The sequence below is a fragment of the Mastigoproctus giganteus genome, chromosome 4 (assembly GCF_048544385.1).
Source record: "Mastigoproctus giganteus isolate SK-2022 chromosome 4, ASM4854438v1, whole genome shotgun sequence".
NCBI classification, from domain to species: Eukaryota; Metazoa; Arthropoda; class Arachnida; order Uropygi; family Thelyphonidae; genus Mastigoproctus; species Mastigoproctus giganteus.
In genome coordinates, this window is record NC_143578.1 from 50,018,398 (window position 1) to 50,042,964 (window position 24,567).

General features: G+C 36.5%; 1 protein-coding gene across 1 annotated transcript; it reads left to right on the forward strand.

The window, feature by feature from the left end:
* The first annotated feature begins 7 nt into the window (after positions 1-7).
* On the forward strand, positions 8-22,807 carry LOC150086709 (translocon-associated protein subunit gamma). The gene is made up of 5 exons (XM_090371538.1): positions 8-196; positions 8,385-8,511; positions 10,323-10,415; positions 19,741-19,872; positions 22,626-22,807. The coding sequence occupies exons 1-5, from the start codon at positions 70-72 to the stop codon at positions 22,690-22,692; spliced, it is 546 nt and encodes a 181-aa protein (XP_090227664.1). The 5' UTR covers positions 8-69; the 3' UTR covers positions 22,693-22,807.
* Positions 22,808-24,567: the final 1,760 nt, after the last annotated feature.

Sequence of the window (24,567 nt, forward strand, 5' to 3'; positions counted from 1 at the left end):
TGGTAAATCACGACAATTTGGAATCTATCTTTGCAACGTAAGCAGCATACTCGTTCAACTTATTTGAAGATGGCAGGTAGTAAGAAACTTACTAAGGAAGAGGAGTTACTGCTCCAAGATTTCAGTAGGAATGTTTCGACAAAGTCATCAGCCTTATTCTATGGAAATGCCTTCATAGTATCAGCAATCCCAATATGTAAGCAATTTTTGAAGTGCTTTTAGTAAATCTGTTCAGTCCATCTTCCTTTTCCTATATAAAAAGCCGGTGAAAACTGACCTAGTTAATAAAAGAACAAGTCAAGAAATTTTTATATTTCCTTTCTTAGAAAGCGATATGACAGTAGAAAATCAGCTGGGGAAAGTTAACCTTTTATAGGAACTTTATTATAACACTTGCTCAGTAGCACTAGTTAATCGTTACTTACTGTGACCCTGTATGAACTCATTAATGACGTAAGTGATTAACATTTTTATACGAATTTTAACTCATAGTAATCCAGCATGGCAGATCCGTAATCTTTTCGTTACTTGCAAGTTTAAACTCCTAAGTAACGAAAAGAATATTATTTTGTCTCGCTAGTTAACATAAGGTTATTTTTAATTTATTATTCATAAATTAAGAATAAGATGAAAATAAGATGCAGGATATATCAGAGACTGCTGGGAATCATTGGGGTACAAGTAAACACATGGGTTGTGTTAGGGTAGCTAAGAAAAAGAACAGGTGCATGTATACTTGCGTGTACACCAATGCTAGGAGTTTAGTAAATAAATTTGATGAAGTTGAGGTATTGCTCAAAACATCAAAGGCAGATATTGTTGGGATTTCAGAGATGTGGTGTCACACAGATATAAGGAATGCAGAACTGGAATTTGGGGAGTACAACGTCTACAGAAAGGATAGACAGGATAGGAAGGGAGGAGGGGTTATGCTATTAGTTAAGAAATACATAACATCCAAGGAAGTGAAGCCAGTGGACATCGCTGGACAGTGCAGTGTCGAGTCAGTTTGGTGTGACATAAGCATTGGGAGATCAAAATTGAGAATAGGAGTGTGCTATAGGCCTAATGACTCTGATGAGTATAATAAGAAACTGTGCAGGGAAATAGTGGGCCAGTAAATCAGAGTGTCTTATAATGGGGGATTTTAATTTCCCAGATATTGATTGGAATTTGGGGGCTGGTCACTCGCACACTAGCAAGGCTTTTGTGGATTTATTAGATGATTGTTTTCTACGTCAGCATGTTCGGGAGGCAACTAGAGGGAGTAATACTCTTGATTTGATTATCAGTAGTGATTCTTCATGCATTAAGAATCTGCAGATAAATGAACCACTAGGTGGCAGTGATCACAGTGTGCTGAAGTGGGATTTACTCAAAGAGGTAACTATCATCAGGGGTAAAGGGAAGGGTTATTGCTTTCGTAAATGCGACTACGATGGACTGAGACAGTATTTAAATTCTATATAGTGGGACCAACTGATGATGTTACCAACAGCAAATTCAAAATGGGAAGCATTCAAAGAACTTATCTTGGAAGCTACTAGGCTTTACATACCAACTAAGAAATATTGTTCAAGGTTTAGGCCTAAATGTATGTCAGATGAACTAATGAGACATATGGCAGAGAAGAAAAATGCATGGGACACATACAAATTAACACGGGACACAGAAGCCTATGATAGATACAAGTTGATCTGTAACCAAGTTACAAAGTAGGTTAGGCAGGCGAAGGCAGATTACGAGAAATCTTTGGCAAGGGATGCAATGAAAAACAGCAAAGAGTTCTTTACTTATGTAAACTCTAGAAGGAAGGGGATGAATCAGATTGGTCCACTTGATATCGATGGGTCAACTGTTGATGATCCTGCTCAGGTAGCTAACAAACTAAATGAATATTTTGCATTGATATTCACACATGAGGAGTTATTCAGCGAAGGGGAATGCCAGAGGTGTATTCAACTCTGGCAGTAAGCTAGAGAATCTTGTAATAACTGAGAGTAAAGTGGAGGAGAAATTGTTGAAGATAAACACAAGAAAGGCACCTGGGGCGGATGGGATCTATCCAGTTATATTAAAGGAGGCAGCAAAGGAAGTAAGCAAACCCTTAGCCATAATTATGAGAGCTTCCTTAGACTCAGGGGAGGTACTCATAGACTGGTGATGTGCAAATGTGACCCCAATTCACAAAGGAGGATCAAAGGCTGACACAAGTAATTATAGACCTGTGAGTTTAACTTCTGTTCAATGAAAATTAATGGAGGCACTGGTTAAAGAAGCACTGCAGGATCTAGACAAGACTTCAGTTATAGCTTGGACACAGCATGGTTTTGTTAAGGGAAAGTCTTGCCTGACAAATTTGATTGGATACTATGATGCAGTCACAAAAGAACTGGATGCAGGGAATAACTTTGATATTATATACTTGGATCTTAGAAAGGCTTTTGATACTGTTGCACATGGAAGACTGCTGCACAAATTGGAGCAGTGTGGCATTGGAGGCAAATTGCTGCTATGGATAAAGGGGTGGTTGAGGGGGAGAAGACAGAGAGTGGTAATCAATGGACGCTGCTCATCGTGGACTAAGGTTATTAGTGGAGTCTCTCAGGGTTCAGTATTGGGTCCATTATTGTTTTCTGTGTTTATAAATGATATTGATGATGGTATATCAAGCTTAATGTCCACAGTTTGCAGACGATAAGAAGTTTGGCAGGGTTGTCAAGGACACTACTGACACTATGCTGCTGCAACAGGATCTGGAAAGGTTGAGCAGATGGGCTGAGAGGTGGCAAATGAAGTTTAACGTTGACAAATGTAAAGTACTACATATGGGAAACAGCAACCCCAGAGCAACGTATCAACTCTGTGGTACTACACTGACAGTTGTAGAGAATGAAAGGGACCTGGGGGTGGTTGTGCAGACAGGCTGCAAGAGTAGCTCATGGTGTATTGTCAATGATATATAGGAATTTTTCTAGCAGGGATAAGGAGGTGATTATTCCCTTGTATAAGGCAATGGTCAGGCCACACCTAGAGTACTGTATACAGGCCTGGAGGCCTCATTTCAAGAAGGATGTAGAGCTGCTGGAACGAGTACAGAGAAGGGCAACAAGATTAGTGAATGGAACAAAGGGGTGCTCTTACGAAGAAAGGCTTAAGTTTTGCAAATTAGTGTCTGGAGACTAGGCACCAGCGAGGTGATCTGATAGAGGTGTATAAAGCCTTGAATGGTTTGAGAATGCTCAATGCTGATGGGATTCTTCCTGTTCCTCTTGCTCAGAATAATCACCTGAGAGGGCATAAATTCAAGTTGAGGAAAGACAGATGTAGGATAGACGTGCGGAAATTTGCCTTTAGCCAGCGGGTGGTTGGTTGGTGGAACAGACTTCCATCCCTTGTCATGGAAGTTGATAGCCTAAATAAGTTTAAGGCTCAGCTGGACTGGTATTTCGAATGAACAGCGGGCTGAAGTGGAAGTGGTTATTTTTTATTTATTTATTTATTTTTTTTTTTTATTTTTTTTTGGCTGATGCTGCATAAGCTTGCTTTCTTGCATTAAATGCCTCTACTAATTTATTTTCTTAAGAAAATTAAATTAATGCCCTTCATCCCCACTCCGTTTCTGGGTCGATTTTGGACACAAAATTATTATTTGCAAAGCAGCTTTCGGACTTTATTATCTTATTTTTATTGTTTTTTAGTAAGTTAATTTGCTGAGCAGTGCAGCAATCCCAATATGTAAGCTGCCAGTGCAGTTCATGGAGTCTTGTCAGTGATATATAGGAATTTTGCTAGCAGGGATGGGGAGGTGATTATCCCGTTGTACAAGGCAGTGGTCAAGCCACACCTAGAGTATTGTGTACAGTTCTGAAAGCTTCATTTTAGGAACGATGTAGTGTTGCTAGAACGAGTACAAAGAAGGGGAACAAAGGGGTGCTCTTACCAAGAAAGGCTTAAGTTCTGCAAATTGCAGCACCTGGAGAGTAGGTGCCTGCAAGGTGATTTGATTGAGGTGTATAAGGCCTTGAATGGATTGAGCAAGCTGAATGCTGATGAGATTCTCTTTTTTGCTCAGATTAAGAATCTGAGGGGGCATAGATTGAGATTGAGGAAAGACAGTTGCATAATGGATGTGTGGAATTTTGCCTTTAACCAGCAGGTGATTAATTTTTTGGAACAGACTTCCATCTTTTGTTGTGGAAGTTGTTAGCCTAATTAAATTTAAGGCTGAGCTGGACAGGCATTTGGAATGAATGGAGGGGTGAAATGGCAGTTTTTTTTTTTTTTTTTTCTGGCTGATGCTGCATAAGCTTGCTTTCTTGCATCGTATGCCTCTACTAATTCTAATTTATTACTTTAGCAACTTATTGTTTGGTATCTGAATTACATTTTAGTTCAAACACTTATTAACAAATGTATTCTGAGTTTTCAAATGTTAATACATATTGTGGTGGAGAATGAAAAGGACCTGGGGGTAATTGTGCAGGCAGATATGAAGTTCTCTGAGCAGTGCAGACGAGCTGCAAGAGTAGCTCATGGTGTCTTGTCAATGATATACAGGAATTTTTCTAGCAGGGATAAGGAGGTGATTATTCCCTTGTATAAGGCAATGGTTAGGCCACATCTTGAGTACTGTATACAGGTCTGGAGGCCTCATTTCAAGAAGGATGTAGAGCTGCTGGAACGGGTACAGAGAAGGGCAACAAGATTAGTAAATGGAACAAAGGGTTGCTCTTACGAAGAAAGGCTTAAGTTTTGCAAATTACAGAGTCTGGAGACTAGGCACCGGCGAGGTGATCTGATAGAGGTGTATAAGGCTTTGAATGGTTTGAGCATGCTCAATGCCAATGGGATTCTTCATCTTTCTCAGAATAATCACCTCAGAGGGCATAAATTCAAATTGAGGAAGGACGGATGTCGGATAGATGTGCGGAAATTTGCCTTTGGCCAGCGGGTGGTTGGTTGGTGGAACCGACTTCCATCACTTGTTGTTGAAGTTGATAGCCTAAACAAATTTAAAGCTCAACTGGACAGGTATTTCGAACAAACGGAGGGGTGAAATGGGAGAGGGTTTTTTTTTTTTTTTTTTTGGCTGATGCTGAATAAGCTTGCTTTCTTGCATCATATGCCTCTACTAATGCTAAATGCTAAATTTTTTTTCCATTTAAAAAAATATTAAAGTTATGTCCTTTCTGAACAGCCCTACATAAGAATAGGACATTTTTATCTATGATTTTTTTTTTTTTTTTTTTTTTTTTTTAATGATTGGGGATGAGGATATTAACAATAGGTATTTTTTATTTGCATGAATTTATTTACTAGCTATAATGTAAAAAGTAATACTCTTATTTTATAAATAATATATTAATCATTCATGAAGTATTAACCCACAAAGTTATTTTTGTGGATGATGGACTAATATATGATAGTGCAAATTCCAGAAACTTATTTCTGTGCCAAAAATTGTCATTGTTATAATAAACCTGAAAATAATTCTCCCTGTGGCATCATGACCTTGTCAAGATAAGATGAGTAGAAACATACTTTTGCAATATCACAATCAGTCAATTTAGTTATTTTGCTCTATCAAGTGATTATTAATACCAGCTTCATTTGTTAGAGAAAAATATGAAATATTGATTCTAGAAGGATGGAACATTTCTGTATATACCAACAGAGATGTCTCAATGAAACTTTCCATAGAATGTATCTGCCATGGATCTCCGCAATTGCCAGCTCCTTTTGACTGGCCACTTCACGGCTTGGACCTGTTGACATGATCTTGTAAATAATTGGTTCTGGATGATCATTAAGGAACATGTGGCTTAGCAGCACTATTAGACAATGGAGGAAATGAAACAAAGTTGAGACTATCACTTTGGTAGCAACATCAGTATAAGAAAATATCACACAGGACAAGAATAATTGTGAAGTTCACGGACTTACAATAGGTTATGTTCCTAGAAAAGGTGCCACAACTTGAAATTGCTCTTCCCACAGGAACAATGATATATGTTCTTGATTAAGGGCTCAGTATGAAACTTTATAGTTATGAATACAAATATTGTATTTAATATTAACTACCAAGCATACATAATGTATATAATAATGCCCATTATGACTATTATAATTACTTTGAAATCCACTGAACTAAGTGTTATCAGTTTTATTTTCACTTCAGTTGTAATGACCGTTTAGCCACTTTTGTTTTCAGCATTGTTGAACATTGATTTTCCTTTTATTAGCTATAATGTAAATGAAAAGAAATCAGATATACATCTCTAACTCCAGGCCGGACAGATGTTTAGCCTGGAGCCAGTGGTGCAGTTTCAAATTCTGGACCCACCCTATCCACATAAAATTCACAAACATGCTCTCCCCTGTGCTCTTTGATAACCGCCAAAAACCAACTGTCAAGGCCTCTTGACCCTGCAAGTTTACCCAAGGTGGCAGGTACACTTGGCATTTCAATATTACCTGGAGCGAGAGGTAGGCGCTTCCGTAGCCAGGTGGGCAGGAGCAGCAGTGCATAGCACACGCTTCTTGATTAGACAGGGGTTCGAGCCCGTGACCACTGCATATCCCCGAAGTAATATGGTCTTAGTTGCTAATGCTCCTAAAAACCAAATAACTACAACTACCTGGAGCAATGAGGTAGACAGATTGGATGACACATTACTCTGTAAGATGTATAAAATTTGCATTGATTGATTTTGTATTGATTTTTCATATAAATTTTATTTTTATTTTGCCTTTACTGATGTATTTGTACAGTTTGGTGAGATGTATAATTTTTTAAAACGTCGAGCAGACTGCCATAAGGACTAACATGCATAGCATTTCATTAGTGATGTATGGATTAGTGCAGGCCAGTATTTTGGTCCGAAAAAGTGGTTTACCAATGTATAATCCTGATAATTGACTTTTTTAATGTAATCTATGATTGAATTGCCATAAGAAAAATGTTATTAGACAATAGCTGAATGCTTTAGTATAAAGTCATATTAAAACAGAAGTTGTGGACTGTACCAGCTCTGATCAAAACGTTTAGGGGACTGAATTTGAATCTTTGAATTGCAGCATTGTAGGAGTTGCAATTTGTTAACTCATCTGGACACAGTGATGCATGAATTGCCCATATCTGCAATTGGTCCAAAGCATATGTTGAATGGGTGTTTTGTTTTTTTTTTAGCATATTTGAAAATGAACGATTTTACTGAGCAGCAAATTTTCATCAAATTTTCTTTCAAATAAGAGAAGAGGGCAACAGAAACACATGAAATGTCAAAAACAGCTTTTAGAGAAGCTGCTCTGAGTTGTTTGAAGCCTCTTCTGTAGCTTAAAGACAGCTGCTCTTCACCAAACACAATCCTTGCTCTGGTCACTCTTCAACTTTGACAATTATTGATTATTTGTTCAGGTCTCTCAAGTGAATTAGCAGTTTAACTATCCATAAAGTTGCTAGTAAAGCTGTTATTTTTTTTATGGACATGTCACTCAATTTTAACACAAGACTTGGGAATGCAATGCATTTCAGCCAATTTTGTGCCTCATCCTTACTGATGATCATAGAGACTGGCGAGTTCTTTCATGTCAGAATCTCTGTCACTGTGCTGCTGCTGATCTACACTGTTTCTTCCCATATTACTGGTGATCAATTGTGGGTATATGGCTATGATCTGGAAACAAAGGCCCTATCCTCTGAATAGAAGACTATCTTATCCAAGGTCCAAAAAAGCAAGACAACCTTGATCAAATATCACACGATCTTGATCAAAGATCATGTTTATTGTATTTTTTGACTCGTAACACATTGTGCATTATGAATTTATCCTTCGTGGTAAAACAGTGAATGAAGAACACCAAAAAACAGTTTTATAGCAATTGCAAGATGCTGAGTGGAGAAAGCGACCAGAAAAGGCAATTGGATGGCAGTTTAGGCAATTGGTACCGGTATCAAGACAATGTCCCTGCACACTTGGTGCTTTCCATTCAACAATTTCTTATGAAATATTCCATCACTGTGGTCCTCTATTCTTACTAGATTTATTTCCCTGTGATTCTTTTTGTTTCCCAAGCTGAAAACTCCCTTTGAAAGGCCAGAGATTTACTACAGGTTATTCAGAATGTAACATAGGAACTAGTAGCAATTCCAAAAGAAGCCTGTCAGGAATTCTTCCATAAGTTGTATAAACATTGGAATCAGTGTATACAGTGTAAAAGAGATCCATTTGAATAGCTGGTAAAACTTTTAATTTTTCCAAATGTTAGCCCTGAACTTTTTGATCACATCTCACATTTAATGATTTTTGTAATACATATAAACTTTGTGATTATGTACCATATGTATATTTTGAATAATATTTATTTTAAATCTGTTATAGGGCTCTTTTGGAGAATCCATCAAATGGAACCATATCAGTCTGCTATCCTCTTTGCTGCTGTTACTCTAGTTAGCACATGGCTTGTGTCATTTGCTTACCGCAATGTGAAATTTGTACTAAAACATAAGTAAGGTTTGATGCATTTTTTCCCCTTATTTTAAAAAACAAAAATCTTGGTTTTAATATACTGTACTTCTAAAAACATTGGCTATCTAATGATCTTTGGATAATACTCCGAGTGGCTGCTACCTACCTGATTGTGAACATGTTCCCCTTTGGCCCTCAGAACAGTTTGGATTTATTGTGGAATGGGCTCAACGAGGTTTTGAAAGCATGCCAGAGGGTTGCTGGTATTGATAGAATTGCTTCCCACGATAGTTGCAAATTGGATGGTTTCAGACCTCCTGTCCGAATAAGTCATTCCACATCACCCCACAAGTGCTCAATTGGATTGAGATCTGATAACTGAGGAGGGGTACTTCAGTTGACTGAATTCACTCATGTTCCTGGAAACACTTTGATACAGTTCTGGACTTTGTACATGATGAATTATCCTATTGGGTGATTCCATGTCAAGTGGCCTAATTTTGAAGATGGTCCCTGCTCGACCATCTTCAATTTTGTTGAAACTTGGTGTAGATGTTTAAACAGGTTTCCAAAAAAGCCGTGCAAAAATTCAGTTCAAAATATAGTATACTTGAAGCACCAGCACCTTTTTTGTGCAGGTCACTTGTGTTACGCAGAGCAAATCACAAAAAATTGTGATTTGAAAAAGTTAAGTGTTACTGTTGCACAACATTGAGAGATAGTGCTCCGAAACTTGGTACCTAGTTAACTTTTGGCAGATAATGCAAAGCTTCTGGTGTCCACGCTCAAAAACCTTCACATTTTTTATAATGTGGTCTAAAACTGGCACCAAAAATTTATTGTGACAAATTTAAGCAAGATTTTTGAAAGTCATAACTTTGAAATAAAAACCTTTGGTACCTTCTTCTTTGGGCATTCCATTTAACATCTGCATGAATTCAGCCTAACTAAATATGAGCTCTTATATTTGTTTGCTGGCTGAGATATTTTCCTTCAAAGATAGACTCAAAATTTGACCTATCTTTAGGGGCAAATATCTTAATGTGGGGCACCTTCAATTCTCTCGTTTTTGCCACCATTGGAAAGAGCAGATTTTAAGCAACAAGAATCATGATTTTTCAGTTGTCTTGCTACTTAAGGCCTAAAAAATGGCCTTAAACATTTTATATTTTCCACATAATATTTGCATACTTATTTGAATGCCCTGCAAATGCAGGAACTTGATCACTGCTCAATACTCCACATTGTCAACCATAGCATCCTACCTCAGATTCCGGGCGCCACCTCTGGTGTACGATCACTTATTCGAATGAAATTTTACATGTTAATTATTGACTATGTAGCCAACTTATATTAAAAACGGCATCTTTCTATTGATGTTTTATTTAGCTCAGGGTACGAATTTTTTGAATACCCCCTTGTACAAGAGGAAGAAATTAATGTATGCATCATTAATATGCTAGTTATTAATATACAAGAGGTGAGGGAAAGAAAACTTTGGGGAACCCCAACAATTGAACTCATAAATTGTTCAGTATGGCTACAAATTTCCATAAAACCTGGAGGGATTTGAAAACAGTTTTATTTTGAGTTGCTAGATGTTGAATGCTATATACTTACTAATTTTTACTTTGAATTTATTGAGGGGGTTTCTGTATTTAATAAATAATGTGCAGTTTTCTTTATATCCTTATTTCTTAACAGTTAGAATGTTTTCCAGTCCTATAGCAGAATAGTTGTAGAAGCTAGTTTAATCACAACTTGCTGTAGTGTATCATAAAAGTGAACTTTATGTTGTTATTTTAAACTTTTTATTTTTATAATAGATGTTTATGTTTTGTGATGTTTCAGAGTAGCTGTGAAAAGAGAAGAAGCAGTAACTCGTGAGATCATGAAAAAACTTGGTGATGATAAAAAGATGTCAAAGAAAGAGAAAGATGAAAGGTGGCATTAATTTTTTAAGATTATTTCCTCCTTTTCCTCTGTATTCACATAAAATTGTATGATTTGTCTGTTGGGTTTCTGTAATTTCTGTGTAAAGTAGAAATACAGTTGATAATTTACTGAACATACTTTACACAATATGGTTACTCCTACAGCAGTTCAGAATGAAATCCATTTCTGTTCACATAATGTGAACATCTGCCTACCGCACTTCTGTATCTGCGATTTGTATCTTTTTATTTCATCAACATTCCACAATTTCCTACTGCACTGTTTCACTACTTTCCATAAGAAAAAGCCTATGAGGTGTACTCTGTGGAGGTTGTCACAGACATTCTCTCAGATATGCCAGACAATCTGTACTTGCTACCTGGGAGTCTAAAACGCTGATGGAACTGATATTCGGGTGACACTCAAGTCAAGTGGACCCAATTTCGGCAAAGTCTGCACGGTCTGTGACAGCCAAATCCTCTGCTTGCACCTTCATGATGGTGGGACTGTTAGTAATCCTGGGTATAACCTCCATGCACAAGTACATGGTGGGTGACCACCCAGGTGTGAACCAACGTAAGCAGGGGTCGAGGTGTGGCACCCACACCACATGGAGGAATGCCACCCCTCTATCTTACTTACTAGGCAGTACTAGGTGGTAGATGACTCTCATCAACCGGCGAAATACCACCACTTTGCTTATTGGAGGCTTGAAGTGGTGGAACCCATGTTTAGTCTCTAGAGCTAAGTTCCGGTCAACCCTTCCCTATCTCTTCCATCATGCAGTATGATTGATGACTTTTGAGGTTGTGATGAACATCGTGGCGAGATCCAATATTCCTTACATTTCGAGGGTACAGCTCTAAAACGGTGTTTGCAGGCCGGCCGCTAGTTAGTACAAAGGACCGAACCTATTGGTAACTCTCTAGGAGGCTTCCGGATCAGCTAGTGTATAATCTTGCTACCTCTACTCTGCCAGATAGTGACTGAAGTGAGTCCGAGTAGTGTGTATGCGGGGAGCATTGCCGAGGCCACGTTATGTCAAGGATCTGGGTATATTCTTACCACGTGTACGCCATATCCAAAAATTTCATTACTTCATACAGCATGTCCCACCCACTTTTTCTTACTATTGAATACACCACAAATTATCAAACTAATAGAGCAAGCTTATCTGCGAAAAGATCTAAACCTCCCAAGCACTTCCTAATTCATTTCACAAATATACGCGGTCTCAATTCTAATCTCAACGATGTCCATTTCCCCTTGCAGTCTGTCAAACCCCATGTACTTTTTCTGACAGAATCTCAGTTCTCGGTTGATTCAAGTACTGCTCATCTCAGATGCCCAAATTATTCGCTGTATGATTCCTTTCGCCTCAAAGGTGGTACTTGTGCATATGTCCGTTCTGATATTCCCTGTCAGAGACTTTGCAATTTGGAATCTCCTCTCTTTGATCTTCTCTGGCTTAAAATCTCTCTACCTCATTGTGTCAAATTCATCTGTTGTCTCTACTGTTCTCCCATCTCCACTAATCACTTGGAGCTCTTTGACTTCCTCTCTTAGCATCTTGACTTTCTCCAGTCCAACTTTCCTAACAGTGAGGTAATTTTCCTTGGTGATTTTAATGTTCACAACTCCAGCTGGCTTCTGTTTTCTAGTCATACCGACCCAGCAGGTCGAGATGCTGAGGCTTTTGCAATTACTAATGATCTAGCACGGATTGTTCATTTACCTACAAGAATACCAGACAATCCTAATCATACAGCCAATATGTTTGATCTTTTTCTCACAAACAACCCTTCTAAGATCACGGTCGAAGTGAGAGGTCCTTTAGGCACTTCAGATCACAACTTGGTGATTGTCTCTTCTCCAATGGAACCTTTATCTCATGGCTATTCCCAACCTCTTGTTGTTTGGCATTACAAGAATGCAAAATGGGATGATCTGCAAGACTTCTTTTCTTCTTTTCCTTGGTCGGATTACTGTTTCAAAACTTCCGATGTCAACGTTTGCTCAGATCGTGTCAGTGAAATTATCCTTGCAGGAATGGAATCCTTTATCCCACACTCCACTTTAAAATCTCATCCTTTATCTAAACCTTGGTTTTCTAATAAATGTGCTAAGGCTGTTCAAGAGAAGAATGTTGCATATCATAATTGGCTTGTTTCTAATTCTTCAGTTTCATTTTCTGCCTACACCAAAGCTTGCAACAATTGTAAAGTAATTATTAATCAGTCCAAAGTAGAGTTTGAACAGGCTAAGAGTAGGAAACTTGCTTCTTGCCCTAATGGTAGCCAAGCATTCTGGTCTCTTGCCAAAGCTATTGGCCGCAACTTTTGCCCATCTCTGCTCCCACCTCTGTCCAAACCAGATGGTTCTGTTGTCACTTCAGCCAAGGATAAAGCTGACCTGCTAGCATCCCATTTTTCTTCCAGCTCATGTATTAATGATCTTGGTAAAACACCTCCCACCATTCCCAACACGCTCCATTCAATGCCTCCTGTGGTCTTCCGTCAAAAGGATATCAGAAGGATTTTGATGAATCTTGATGCTAAGAAAGCTCCAGGTCCTGATGGTATTTCTCCACTTGTTCTCAAAACCTGTGCTCCTGAACTTACTCCTATTCTTTGCCACCTTTTTTCACTTTCTTATTCCAAATGTGTTTTTCCTTCTGCTTGGAATTTTGCACATATCCAGCCAGCTCCTAAAAAGGGTGACAAAATCCCTCCCATCCAATTATCGTCCCATTGCAATTACTTCTACTGTTTCTAAAGTAATGAAGAAATCAATTAACCGCCAACTCTTAAACTACCTAGAAACCCTCCTTCTGATCAACGAACGCCAGTATGGATTCCGTCAGTGTCGATCCACTGGTAATATTCTGGCTTATGTTATCCATTTATGGACTAATTCAATGGAAAGGTTCGGCGAAACACAAGTAGTTGCTCTTGACATCTCAAAGGCTTTTGATCGTGTTTGGCATAAAGGTCTTCTAAACAAGCTTCCATCTTATGGTTTGCCAACTGTTTTTTGTAATTGGTTATCCAGTTTTCTCTCTGATCGCTCACTGAGGGTGATGGTAGATGGCTCTCTGTCTTCTAACTTCTCCACTAATGCTGGTGTCCCCCAAGGTTCAGTTCTTTGCCCTACTCTTTTCCTCTTGTATATTAATGACCTTCATCCATTGACTGGAAATCCTACCCATAGTTTTGCTGATGATAGCACATTGCATTCCACTTTCCATTTTGAGAAACCTTGTCCTGCTCAATCAGCTTCAATTTCTCGAAAATCTGCTACCAATTCCTTAAATGCCGATCTTCAGGTAATTCTCCAGTGGGGCAATGACAACTTAGTTGATTTCAACCCTTCTAAAACTCAATCTTGTCTTATATCTCGCAAAAAGGATTCTTCTGCTCCTATGCTTATCTTTAGTGACACTCCGATTTCTAGGCAAAATGATATATCTCTTTTGGGGATTACCCTGACTTCTAATCTCTCTTGGCACAAGCACATTACAAATATTGCTTCCTCTGCATCTAAAAAACTTGGTTTTCTCTTTCGCTCTCGCCGTTACTTTTCTTCCAAACAGATGTTCACTCTGTATAAATCGCAAATCCACCCAGCCATGGAATATTGTTCCCACATCTGGGGTGGCACCCCCAGAACCTCTCTCAGGCTTCTTGATTCCATTCAGAAGAGGACAGTTAGGTTAATTAATGATTCATCTCTAACAGAGTCTCTCCACTCGCTTTCTCATAGACGTACTGTTTCTTCTGCATGCCTCTTCTACAGATACTTCCATGGGCACTGTTCTTCTGAATTGGCTTCTGTAATTCCCGCTCTCTCTTTCAAAACACTCCGAACACATGCCCGCCACCAGCCAACATCCATTTACTGTCCAACTTCAAACCCACAGAACCAACTTTTCATCTTCCTCATTTGTTCATTCAACTACCGTTTTCTGGAACAACCTTCCTTCGTACGTATTTCCTGAAAATTGCAATCTACAGAAGTTCAAGTCCAATGTCAACAAATATCTTCTTTCGTCTTCCCAGCCTCCAACCCAAGCACAGTACTAAGTACTATAGGTTCTAATACCTCTTGTGTTTGGGATTCACATAAAAAAAAAAAAAAAAAAAAAAAAAAAAGTTCCAGGTGCCATTGAAAATAATTTGGATTTTTGACAATTTAGAGGTAACCTTATCCGACTACACAGTTTGATCTAAGATTGAGGGTTTACAGGATCTCATTATTCAATGTGATAATGCAAAACTGTACTTGCCTGTCTCAATTATCTTCCATTAAAATGGATCAAACTTAAATCAATATGGTTTAAAACCTGCAGACATCAGTAGCTGCAGAGATGCTTGTTAGATATCAAGCTCTTTTGAGGCCCTCCTTTACAGATTTCCTAGAGTTTGGAATTAACGTTTCTGCCACCAGCTTGTTATCCTCTGTGCATACATTTCTAGGTTTACTGGATTTATGACCATTTAAAATTTGAGCCAAATGAATTTATTGGGAATTTAATAGATTGCACAGTCTGCTTGGAGGGAGATAGCCTGAGAATTTTGCTCGTTTTCCACCTGGCATATTCAGCTCCTGCTTTGTTAGTTATTATCAGATTGCTAGTCATTATCACTTAAGGAAGTAAAACAGTTCATTAGCTCCTACATATTTCACTATTTATGAACTTTTTGGTCACTCAGATGTAAGTGATTATGTTTAATAATGCAGCCAGCTGTCTGCTTTTCTATTACACCCATAAAATGGATGTGTAATTGTTTATAATTTTTGTGTGTTCTAGGGTCAGTTTTCCTGTTTGCAAAAGTAAAAACCATGGAAAGTGCTTACCTATTTTGAAAAGGCCTTAATAGCTTCATCTTATTAGGACCCATATTGAATGGCACCCTCAATATTTTAACCTAATGTTACAAGTACTTCATGTAATAGTACAATTTAAAAGAACCCTTGCTTTAGACTGCAGGCTGTGTAATCTCTTAACTTTCGGCTAAAAATAGTAAAGGAAGAGACACTTAAATGAAGCAGTTTTTTTTTGTTTTTTTTTCAACATTAATCCACTTAAATTGTATCCCCCTATTAACCATAATTACTCTAATTTAAAAAGTTGTTGTAAATACTTAAATACCAAATTTCAAAATCTCTCTGTAAGAAACAACTGCTTATAGGCTTCCCATCAAACTGTTCCTGAAACTTATTGAACTGGTTAATTAAGCTTTTAGGACTCTGATGCCTATATTCTGTCTGTATCAAGTGGATAAAAGTGATACATACAGAATTTCTAATGAGAAAGATATACAGTACAAGTTAATCACTTAGAATATTGAAATTTTAAATCCACTTGCTTGGGTATTTAACTTTTTTTTAACGGAAAGTGAATTTTCTTAAATGCTTTGAACTTTAGGATTATTAGTAGAGGTGGGATTTAATTCTTAAGTAGTCATATGGAGTTCTGGTGTAGTCCAGAGGAAGACTGGATCAAAAATTCTTACCGGGGAAAACAAATAGAATGTATTGGAAGTCAAAGTGCAATATTGAAAGTCACACTGGCCTCCGGCCCACCATTGTTTCCCTGGTAAGTCTTATGGCCAGTCTGCCTCTGGTGTAGTCCAAGCATTTTAAGTGTTTATAGCATGGTGTTTTGTTGTTGTCATTGTTAGCAGTATTACAGCATTTCCAAGTGTAAATATAATTTTGGTTAACAGTTTAAAAAATATATTTGAACCAAAGTGGCTGTTTAGGAGCACTTTTTGTAATGTTTGAAGCTCTGTAGCATCAGAAGTAGATCTCTTATTGCGTCGTTTTTCATTAATCAGTAATACAGGTAACCCTCGTGTAATGCGAAACCGTGTTTATAAGGTACTAAGAACCAGTATACAAAGGGGGTTACATTCCAAAAAGCTAACAAAAATACGCTTTTTTTTTTCCTAACTATTGGAAACTTAATTTTTATAGTAGTAATAACTTAATATTTTAACTTCATTTTTATAATAGTAGTAACTTAAATAGTAATAACTGAACTAACGTCTTACCTTACAAACTGTGATACATTATATGTCAGATAACGTACGTTCATTTAATTTTCTTCCTCTTCATTGCTGCTAAACACAATCTCTTCTGCAGCATCTAGATTTCGTGTACCTTCTGCTCTCTTTAAAAGTCAGGACTGCACGCTTCGAAGTCACAATTTTTTATGGTCTCAAACAATCACAAGTTCCGTAGAACAGAATTTAACCCAGGGATCTCCCAACAAAATACAGTGGACCTCCCCTTTAAAGAAAGCACAAATTTAACTTTATTACCTTACCATTTAACAAAGTTAAATGATATGTGAAAATAGGAAGAATATTTTCCAGTTAGCAAAATAAAAATAAATCTACACTTGCATACATAGCTTAATTAATATGTACTGTACATACTAATTGATATTTCTGTTCACTGACTTTTTTTTTTTTTGTTGTAAAATTTAAAATAGTAAAAATGATAAGCTATTAATAATAAAGAATGCAGCATACACAAGTTGTAACAAACATGATACGCACAAGTGAGATACACAGTAATGAGTTTCTGAAAATTTGTTTTCTAAATGATTGAATATATCATGGAAGGGGAAACATTTCACCATAATAATGTAAAAACTCATTCCAACTATTGGTACTATAGCAATTGCAAGAAGATAGTTTACTACTGTTTATAATTGATTACACTAACAGAAAAGACCAATAAACCAGAAACTGCAAATTGTTTTTATTGTTTATTGGTAGTGACCTCCAGAAATGTGTTTTAGAAAAATATCACAAAGGTGATAACAACTAGCAAGTCAACAGCAGGGATTCACAAAAAGGAATAGAAACGTTGAAAATTACATTTAACACAATACATAGCAGGGTTTTCCCAGCACAAAAGCTCAAAAATACCGTGTTATGTGAGATTTCCTGCAATTCTCAAACCATGTTATATAAGTACCATGTTGTGCCGAGGATTGCCACAATTTATCAGTCGTGTTAGAGCGAAACAGTGTTGTAGAACTATCGTGTTATACGGGGGTTGCCTGTATAAGCTTTATGGAAGTAATATATTGTATTCATAACTTTTTCATATTTTTATCATGTGGGTTTATATTAATATTTGTTATTCATTTTTTAGGAGAAATTCCAGTCAGTATTATAAACATAATTTCATTTTCATAGTTGGATAGTTATTTAAAATTTTAAGTAAATCATTCCAATTTTATTTTAATTTTTTTAATTCATTTAATGTACTCTCATGGAACTCCTTCTGAAGGATAGACTGCCTATTAACAATTGATGTTACTGAATATCAATTATTGAAAAATCTTTCAGTTATTGAAAGAATATAAATTGCTTTCAGTAATTTATTGAAGGCAATTTACGAAGTGATGTGCCTCTAGACTACTAAAGAATTGCACGTTGGATTTTCCTGGTCAGTACTGCATAAATCAATGCTTCATTTGATTGGTGTCAGTCACCAGTTGAAATTCTAAAGTAATAATGCACTTTATTTTTGAACATATACTAGCTAAGTTTGACTGTTCTGTATTTCTTTTGTCTCTGTCTTCACAGATTAGAGAATAATAGCAACACAAAGGTTGATCTTTGGGCTACCAGGCGATATGTATGGTATGGAATGAATCAACCCTACTATCATGCTAACTATTGGAATCAGACAGGTCTTGAAAATTGATTAATGAAGCTAAGGAAAATGCTGCTTCAGGCTTCAGCGAGACTAATGACACTTAAATGCTGTGCTTGATGCACTGTATTTAGCTTAAATAAAATTTGTTTCTAGGATTTTTTTATTAGACTTAACATCAATAATGAATGGATTGGATATTGCTGAAGGAGATGTTGATATCATATCAACCAAACATGTCCAAAAATGTGAAAATTCTGATAAGTGAAGTTCCAGTTATAATAAACCCTAGTGATGCTGTGAAGATGATCAGTAATATCTGCATATGCTTTAGTTGTGAGATAGGATACTGTCACAAGTTCAACAGTTGGAAGTGATACTTTTTTGACAAAAAAAAACATTTAAAAAAAAACCCAACCACCTGAAAAAAAGGGCTCCTGTTCCAATATTTTTCTGAGAAATATACATAGTTTGTTTGAGTGAAAGAATAGGCCCCAGTTAATTTTTATGGTTTCATATGATTGTAGTAATTTTTGCTTTTAATAACATTAATACTTTGCAATACAAATTTTAATGTATTGTTAAAAGCAGGTAACATTCATCAAAGTGTTCATGAAAGATAATGAAGGTTACAATAGGGTAGGGGTCAGCAACCTTTTTTGAGTGACGAGCCATTTTTGATTTAATTAAAAAAAAAAAAAAAAAATCTGAAGAGTTGCACCTCAGCTCAAGCTGAGGAGGGGGGTTTAAGAAATGGATAGGGTGGGAAGGTGTTTATTAAATAAAAAATATTTTTTGAAATATTATTTATTAATAGGGAAAATATGTAACAAACATCCAGTTCGGTACGAATTAATGTGACTTTTGCTACTGAACTTCTTGAGAGAGTCTCTCAATATCAGGCGGGTATGCTGTAATTTTCATCTTTAAACATGCTGAGAGACTCATTGTTCAGGAGGTTTCTTGATTTATTTTTAATATAGTTCATGTTCGAAAATATGTAGCTTGTCGTACATGTGGGCTAAAAGTTAGAGCTACAGTTACATGTTCAAAGAGCCACATGCGGCTCGCGAGCCACAGGTTGCTGACCCCTGCAATAGGGTGACTAGGATTGATTGAGCACATCAAAAGTTTAAATATCTCTTGAATTTAAAACACATCTGCATGCCTTCTTACACATTAAGGAAAAAATTAGTGATATTCTCATGTTAATGGATATTAAAATTACATAACTGTTTCAACAAGATCTTACTAACTTAGCTGAAATGTGCCATCTTGTCTGTTAGCCACATCATAATCTTGTATGACAATGTAGTGTTGAAGAATTTTAATGAAGTGAGTGTTGAGGGGTGAAAGGCATGTAATACAAAATAGTTACAATGAATTCTGAATATAGCGCAGTTGACATTTTTACTGTCATACTGATTAAAGAGAGATATGCTGTTTTGAGTGAATTATTGATAATCTGTGTGTATTGAGGCATTGCATTAAATGAAATTCTTATTAATAGAAAATTGTTAACCATAAGGTCAATTTAAGTAGTTGATTTTATTTGATAATATATACCTATTTTTTTTTATTACAGATATGTTTTTAAACCTGGCATGTTTAATAAAACATGCTGTTTTGGTAAAAATTTGTTTTATTTTTGTTACAGAATCTTGTGGAAGAAGAATGAGGTTGCTGATTATGAAGCAACTACATTTTCCATCTTTTATAACAACGCATTATACCTCATGCTTATAGTACTCTCATCATTCTATGTTTTACGTTCCTTTGCACCTACAGTGTATCCTTTTTATGAAAGTGTTAAATTTTTTATGCAGATTTCTTTTTTTGTTTTGTTTCTGACTGGCAGTCAGGTAAGGATAAATGTGATGCATAAGATGATAGAATTTGTTCAGTTTCATTACTTGGCCATTTCCAGGTTTTGACTGCATTTTCCCAGTTGGAAGCCTCCTTTCAACATCACAGAAAGGATCTTTCTTGATACTTAAGATCAGCATATACATGCTTGTGCACCTTCAGTAGTGGACTTGAATAATATTCAGTAGGTTCCTACTCTGACAATCAAATGCAATTTAACACCTAGCACATAATGCATGCTTGTACACTTGTGCTTCCTTCCATCATCACAAAATATGTTGCATGCTAGCAGCAAATCCAACTCTGCATCTCTCGTTTCCTGCAAAATGAAGAATTTGCAGTTTCTTACAAAGAATTTACAGTAACAAACTGTAGCATTATTGAACAAGTACCTGATTCTTGTAATCGGCTGATGTTTAGTATTACTCTGGGTGGAAACAGTGATCAACTTATTATTATTATTTCGACAATCATACACAACAGTTAGTTTCCTGTGTGTTTTCTTCTTTCATGTTATCTTCCTCTAGAACAAGCCTCAGAGATTGTGGTAGTCCAAAAATGAATAAGGAAATCCTTTTAGCAGATCCCTTATTGGTATGAGTAAATATTTTCTATTCTTTTGCACCCAACGTATTTCAACATTCCTTTCCTGCTTATAGTCATTGTAATGGTATCTGGATAGACTTATTTCCTTCCTCTTTAAGACTAGTATGTATCCTCAATTTTTCTTTGTAATATAACTTTCTAAGTTGGAATAAAACCTGTTTAGCATCATGTTCTTTTACAATTTTAATTGTTTCCACCTGTTTGTTTTACTTCATTTAGTATTAGTGGGAAATGATGCAAAGATGCTTATATAGTAAAAAAAAACAAAAAACTAGCCTCATCTGACCATCCCCTCTAATCATTTGTCTAATTTTTTCTTACTTTTATTCAAACTACCCACCTTTTGCTGAAGGACATAAAGAAAAAAAAAACTGTGTATCATGGACACCTGATGAGGAACAACGAATATGTAATTCCATGGCTAATTATTGAGGGGAGAATGGAAGGAAGAAGAAAGCCAGGGAGAAGACATACATCATGGCCTAATAACATTAAGATTTGGACAGGACTAAACACAGAGCAGCTGTTCAAAGCTACTAGAGACAGAGACATTTGCCATGGTTGTCACTGACCATCCCTTAGGAAATGGCATGCAGAGAAGAAGAACCCACCTTTTAATGTTAAAATCTCTGCTCTGTAGCTAATTCCTCTTTTGTGTCACCATTTTGCACTCTTATTGCATTGGTGCTTTCCCCTGTTGCCTGGAAATTTGCTCATCAAACCCATTCCTAGAAAGAGAAAACAAACAGTTCATCCAGTTTTTGGTTTTTTTTTGTCTTTCCTTTAAGTACTTGCTGTTCACATTTCAAAAGGTATTACCCAGGTTTGATAGAAAGACTACAAAGAAGGCTTTTCTCAGATCTCACTCTCTCTTTCTTGGAATAACCTTTAACTTCTGCCCCTTTATGGGACAAACATAATTATAGCAGCCTTTCATATTCAGAAAACAATTAATTTTTCCCCTTTTACTCCCTGAAGTTTTTGTTAATCCTGAACACTCCATACTCCCTCTGAATATTTTTTTTAACCCAGAACAAGTCTCAAAATCTACCCTGCCATGGGATAACATTTTCAGATCTGAAGTAATATCCAAAACTTTACTACCTAAGGCTAATCCAAGTCTTTACTACATGCCTTCTCCAGATATTTCAGGTCAGCTTTCCCCTCCCCCAGTCCTTTGCCATTCCTTTCTATACTGGGTTAAGCACCCCTCCTAACTCCACATTCCTCCATGTCCAGACACACACTACTAATCTAGTAGTCTCTATGAAGGTGAATTCAACACCTGCTTCTGCTGGATCCTCAGCCGTATTGGGATTATAGGAAATGATTTGGCTGCGGTATCAGCAGCCGTGATGAATAATCTTGATCTGTCAGTCCTCTATACAGATTACAGGCAAGTAAACTGTAGTAAGTTACATTCTCAGTGGCAAGATTTGTGGCATTGGCAGGTTACAAACAAACTTTATCAGATCAAGCCTGGAATCAAATTATGGCAGTCTGGTCATCATGTAGAGACCATAAAGAGGAAGTTGTTCTTGCTTGGCTCCACATAGGACACAGTCATCTGACACCTGTCTGCTGAGGGCTGATAACCCTCCTGTGTGCAAGCATTGTGATGCCGTTTTATCTATTAAACATTTTATCCAAATGTACTAATTTTAGAAATGCTCGTTTTACTGCTTTTTGCCATCTGACTGAGCCTTATACACTCAGTCAGATTTTATCAGACAGTGACTGTATATCAGCAGTTTAATTTTTTTTACAAGCCATTAATATGTATACATTTATATAATATTGACAATTTGTTTTTACTGTTATACTGAATTTTAGTGTGTGTGTGTGTGTGTGTGCGCTCGCGCGTTTTGAAGAGGTAACCTTTTAAAACTTTAACTGTGATTGGTGCATTGTAACCCTAGTTGTTTTTGCACCATAAAAAATCAAACCCAACCTTCCATATACTCTTACATCATCCCTACTCTTACTTTCCCTTGACCCACAAATCCAAGATTTTTACTGTATATTACTGTATATTTTAATTAAACGTACTTTCCTTTAACTTTGCAACAGTAACTATGTTTTTTCAGTAGGTACTGCAGGAGGTCTTTTGGCATTGTTATCTACTGGATCTCAGTAATGCAGGATAAGAAAACAAAAGACAATTTTTCGTTTTCTGTTTTTATATCCAGCTTGACTTAATTGTATAATAAGACAACTTTTATGTTACAAAAATAAATACCTGAAAAATTCTCTATATTGCATATGACTTTTTGCATCATGCACCTCTACATTCTGTTGAAATTATGAAAATTTAAATGAACCCTTGGGGGCTGTTGTTTGCACTAAAAATTCTGTAATGATGTCTGCTTAATTTACATAGGCATGTTTTGTAGTTTACAAAATAGTTTAATATTGATTTATGCTGTTTGGTTCAAAATTTATATTTAGTTGTGGTTTGGGTCGCCTGCCCTCACATAGCGGCGCCTCCGTGGTCAGGTGGGCAGGAGCAGCAGTGTGTAGCACATGCTTCTTGATTAGACCAGGGTTCAAGTCCGTGACCACCAAATACGGAAGATGCGGAAAGGTCAGGGAATGACCACCGCATATACCCTAAGCAATATGGCCTTAGTTGCTAATGATCCTAAACACCAACAAACAACAAACCCTCACATAGCAAGCATATGCAACAGGATGTTATAGTGTGGGGATTGGGTTCAAACTTGCTGATATGTATTGCACTGTTCAGTCACTTTTCAGACAAACTCCAGTAAACACTGCTAGTTGCTGCACTGCTCCATATCGTGTTAAATGAATGTTTTCTTTCAAAATTTTTTTCATTCTCAAATACCATTGTTATGTATAGGTACTTAATAATAATTGTATATTATTATACAATATCACTTATAAAAACGTCATACTCAAAATATTTTATAATAAAATTTCAGAACTATTATACGATTTCAGAGAAGATAGGCTTAATGGTTTGTGATAAAAATATGTTGAAAGCGGTTTGCGAGTCAAAAAAGGTTGAACTACTGGTAAAGAATTAAGTCAACTGGTATGGAATTGGTACACTGGTAGCAGTGTTTGAAATCATGCAGTTAATAATTTACTTGACATTTTGGACAATTATGTGCTACCAATTGCAGTGACAATACAGCCACTCACCGGCTAATGTAATACTTGAATTACGGAAATTCGACTTTACGTAAGTTTTTGCCAGCTGGTGCAAATTTAAGAAAATCTTGGAAACATATTTTGCATCCTGTAGGAATAAATGGAGATATTGTGAGAATATTGTAATGTGAACCCAATAACATATTGTTTGATAATTCATTCCAAGACCTCGGAAGTTGAAATTTTCGCTATATAACTAAGCTATTTATCTCTCTAAAAGGTCATTTTTATAATGAAAATTGCACTATACTTTCATTGTTATCATATCTTCCATTATAAGAATCAATTTTGAATGCCTTTGTGATATTTTTTAAAATGCATTTCTGGAGGTCATTACCATAAAACAGTAAAAACAATTTGTACTTTCTGGTTTATTGGGCTTTTCTTTTAGTGCAATCTGTTATAAACAGATAGGTAGTAAACTCAATCTTATTGCATTTGCAATAATACTGATAACTGTTTGTCATCTATTGCATGGAGTTAGGTCTCGCTGCTTCAACAGTGAATACCGTTTAAAGGAAAGTGTGCATATAAAAGAACATGTTAAAGGATCAACACGTTTAAGATCAGCAGTGATCACAAAACAGCGTTCAGGTGCTATATCAAAGATGGAAAAGCTATTAATGATATGGATGGAAAATCGGATTCAGAAGCGAGTTATACAGAGAAATTCACTCTATTTCTCTGTATAACTCGCTTTATACAGAGAAATAAAGTGGAAACAGAAATATAGAGAGAAATAGAGTGGGCCAGTAAATCAGAGTGTCTTATAATGGGGGATTTTAACTCCCCAGATATAGACTAGAACTTGTGGGTTGGTCACTCACACACTACC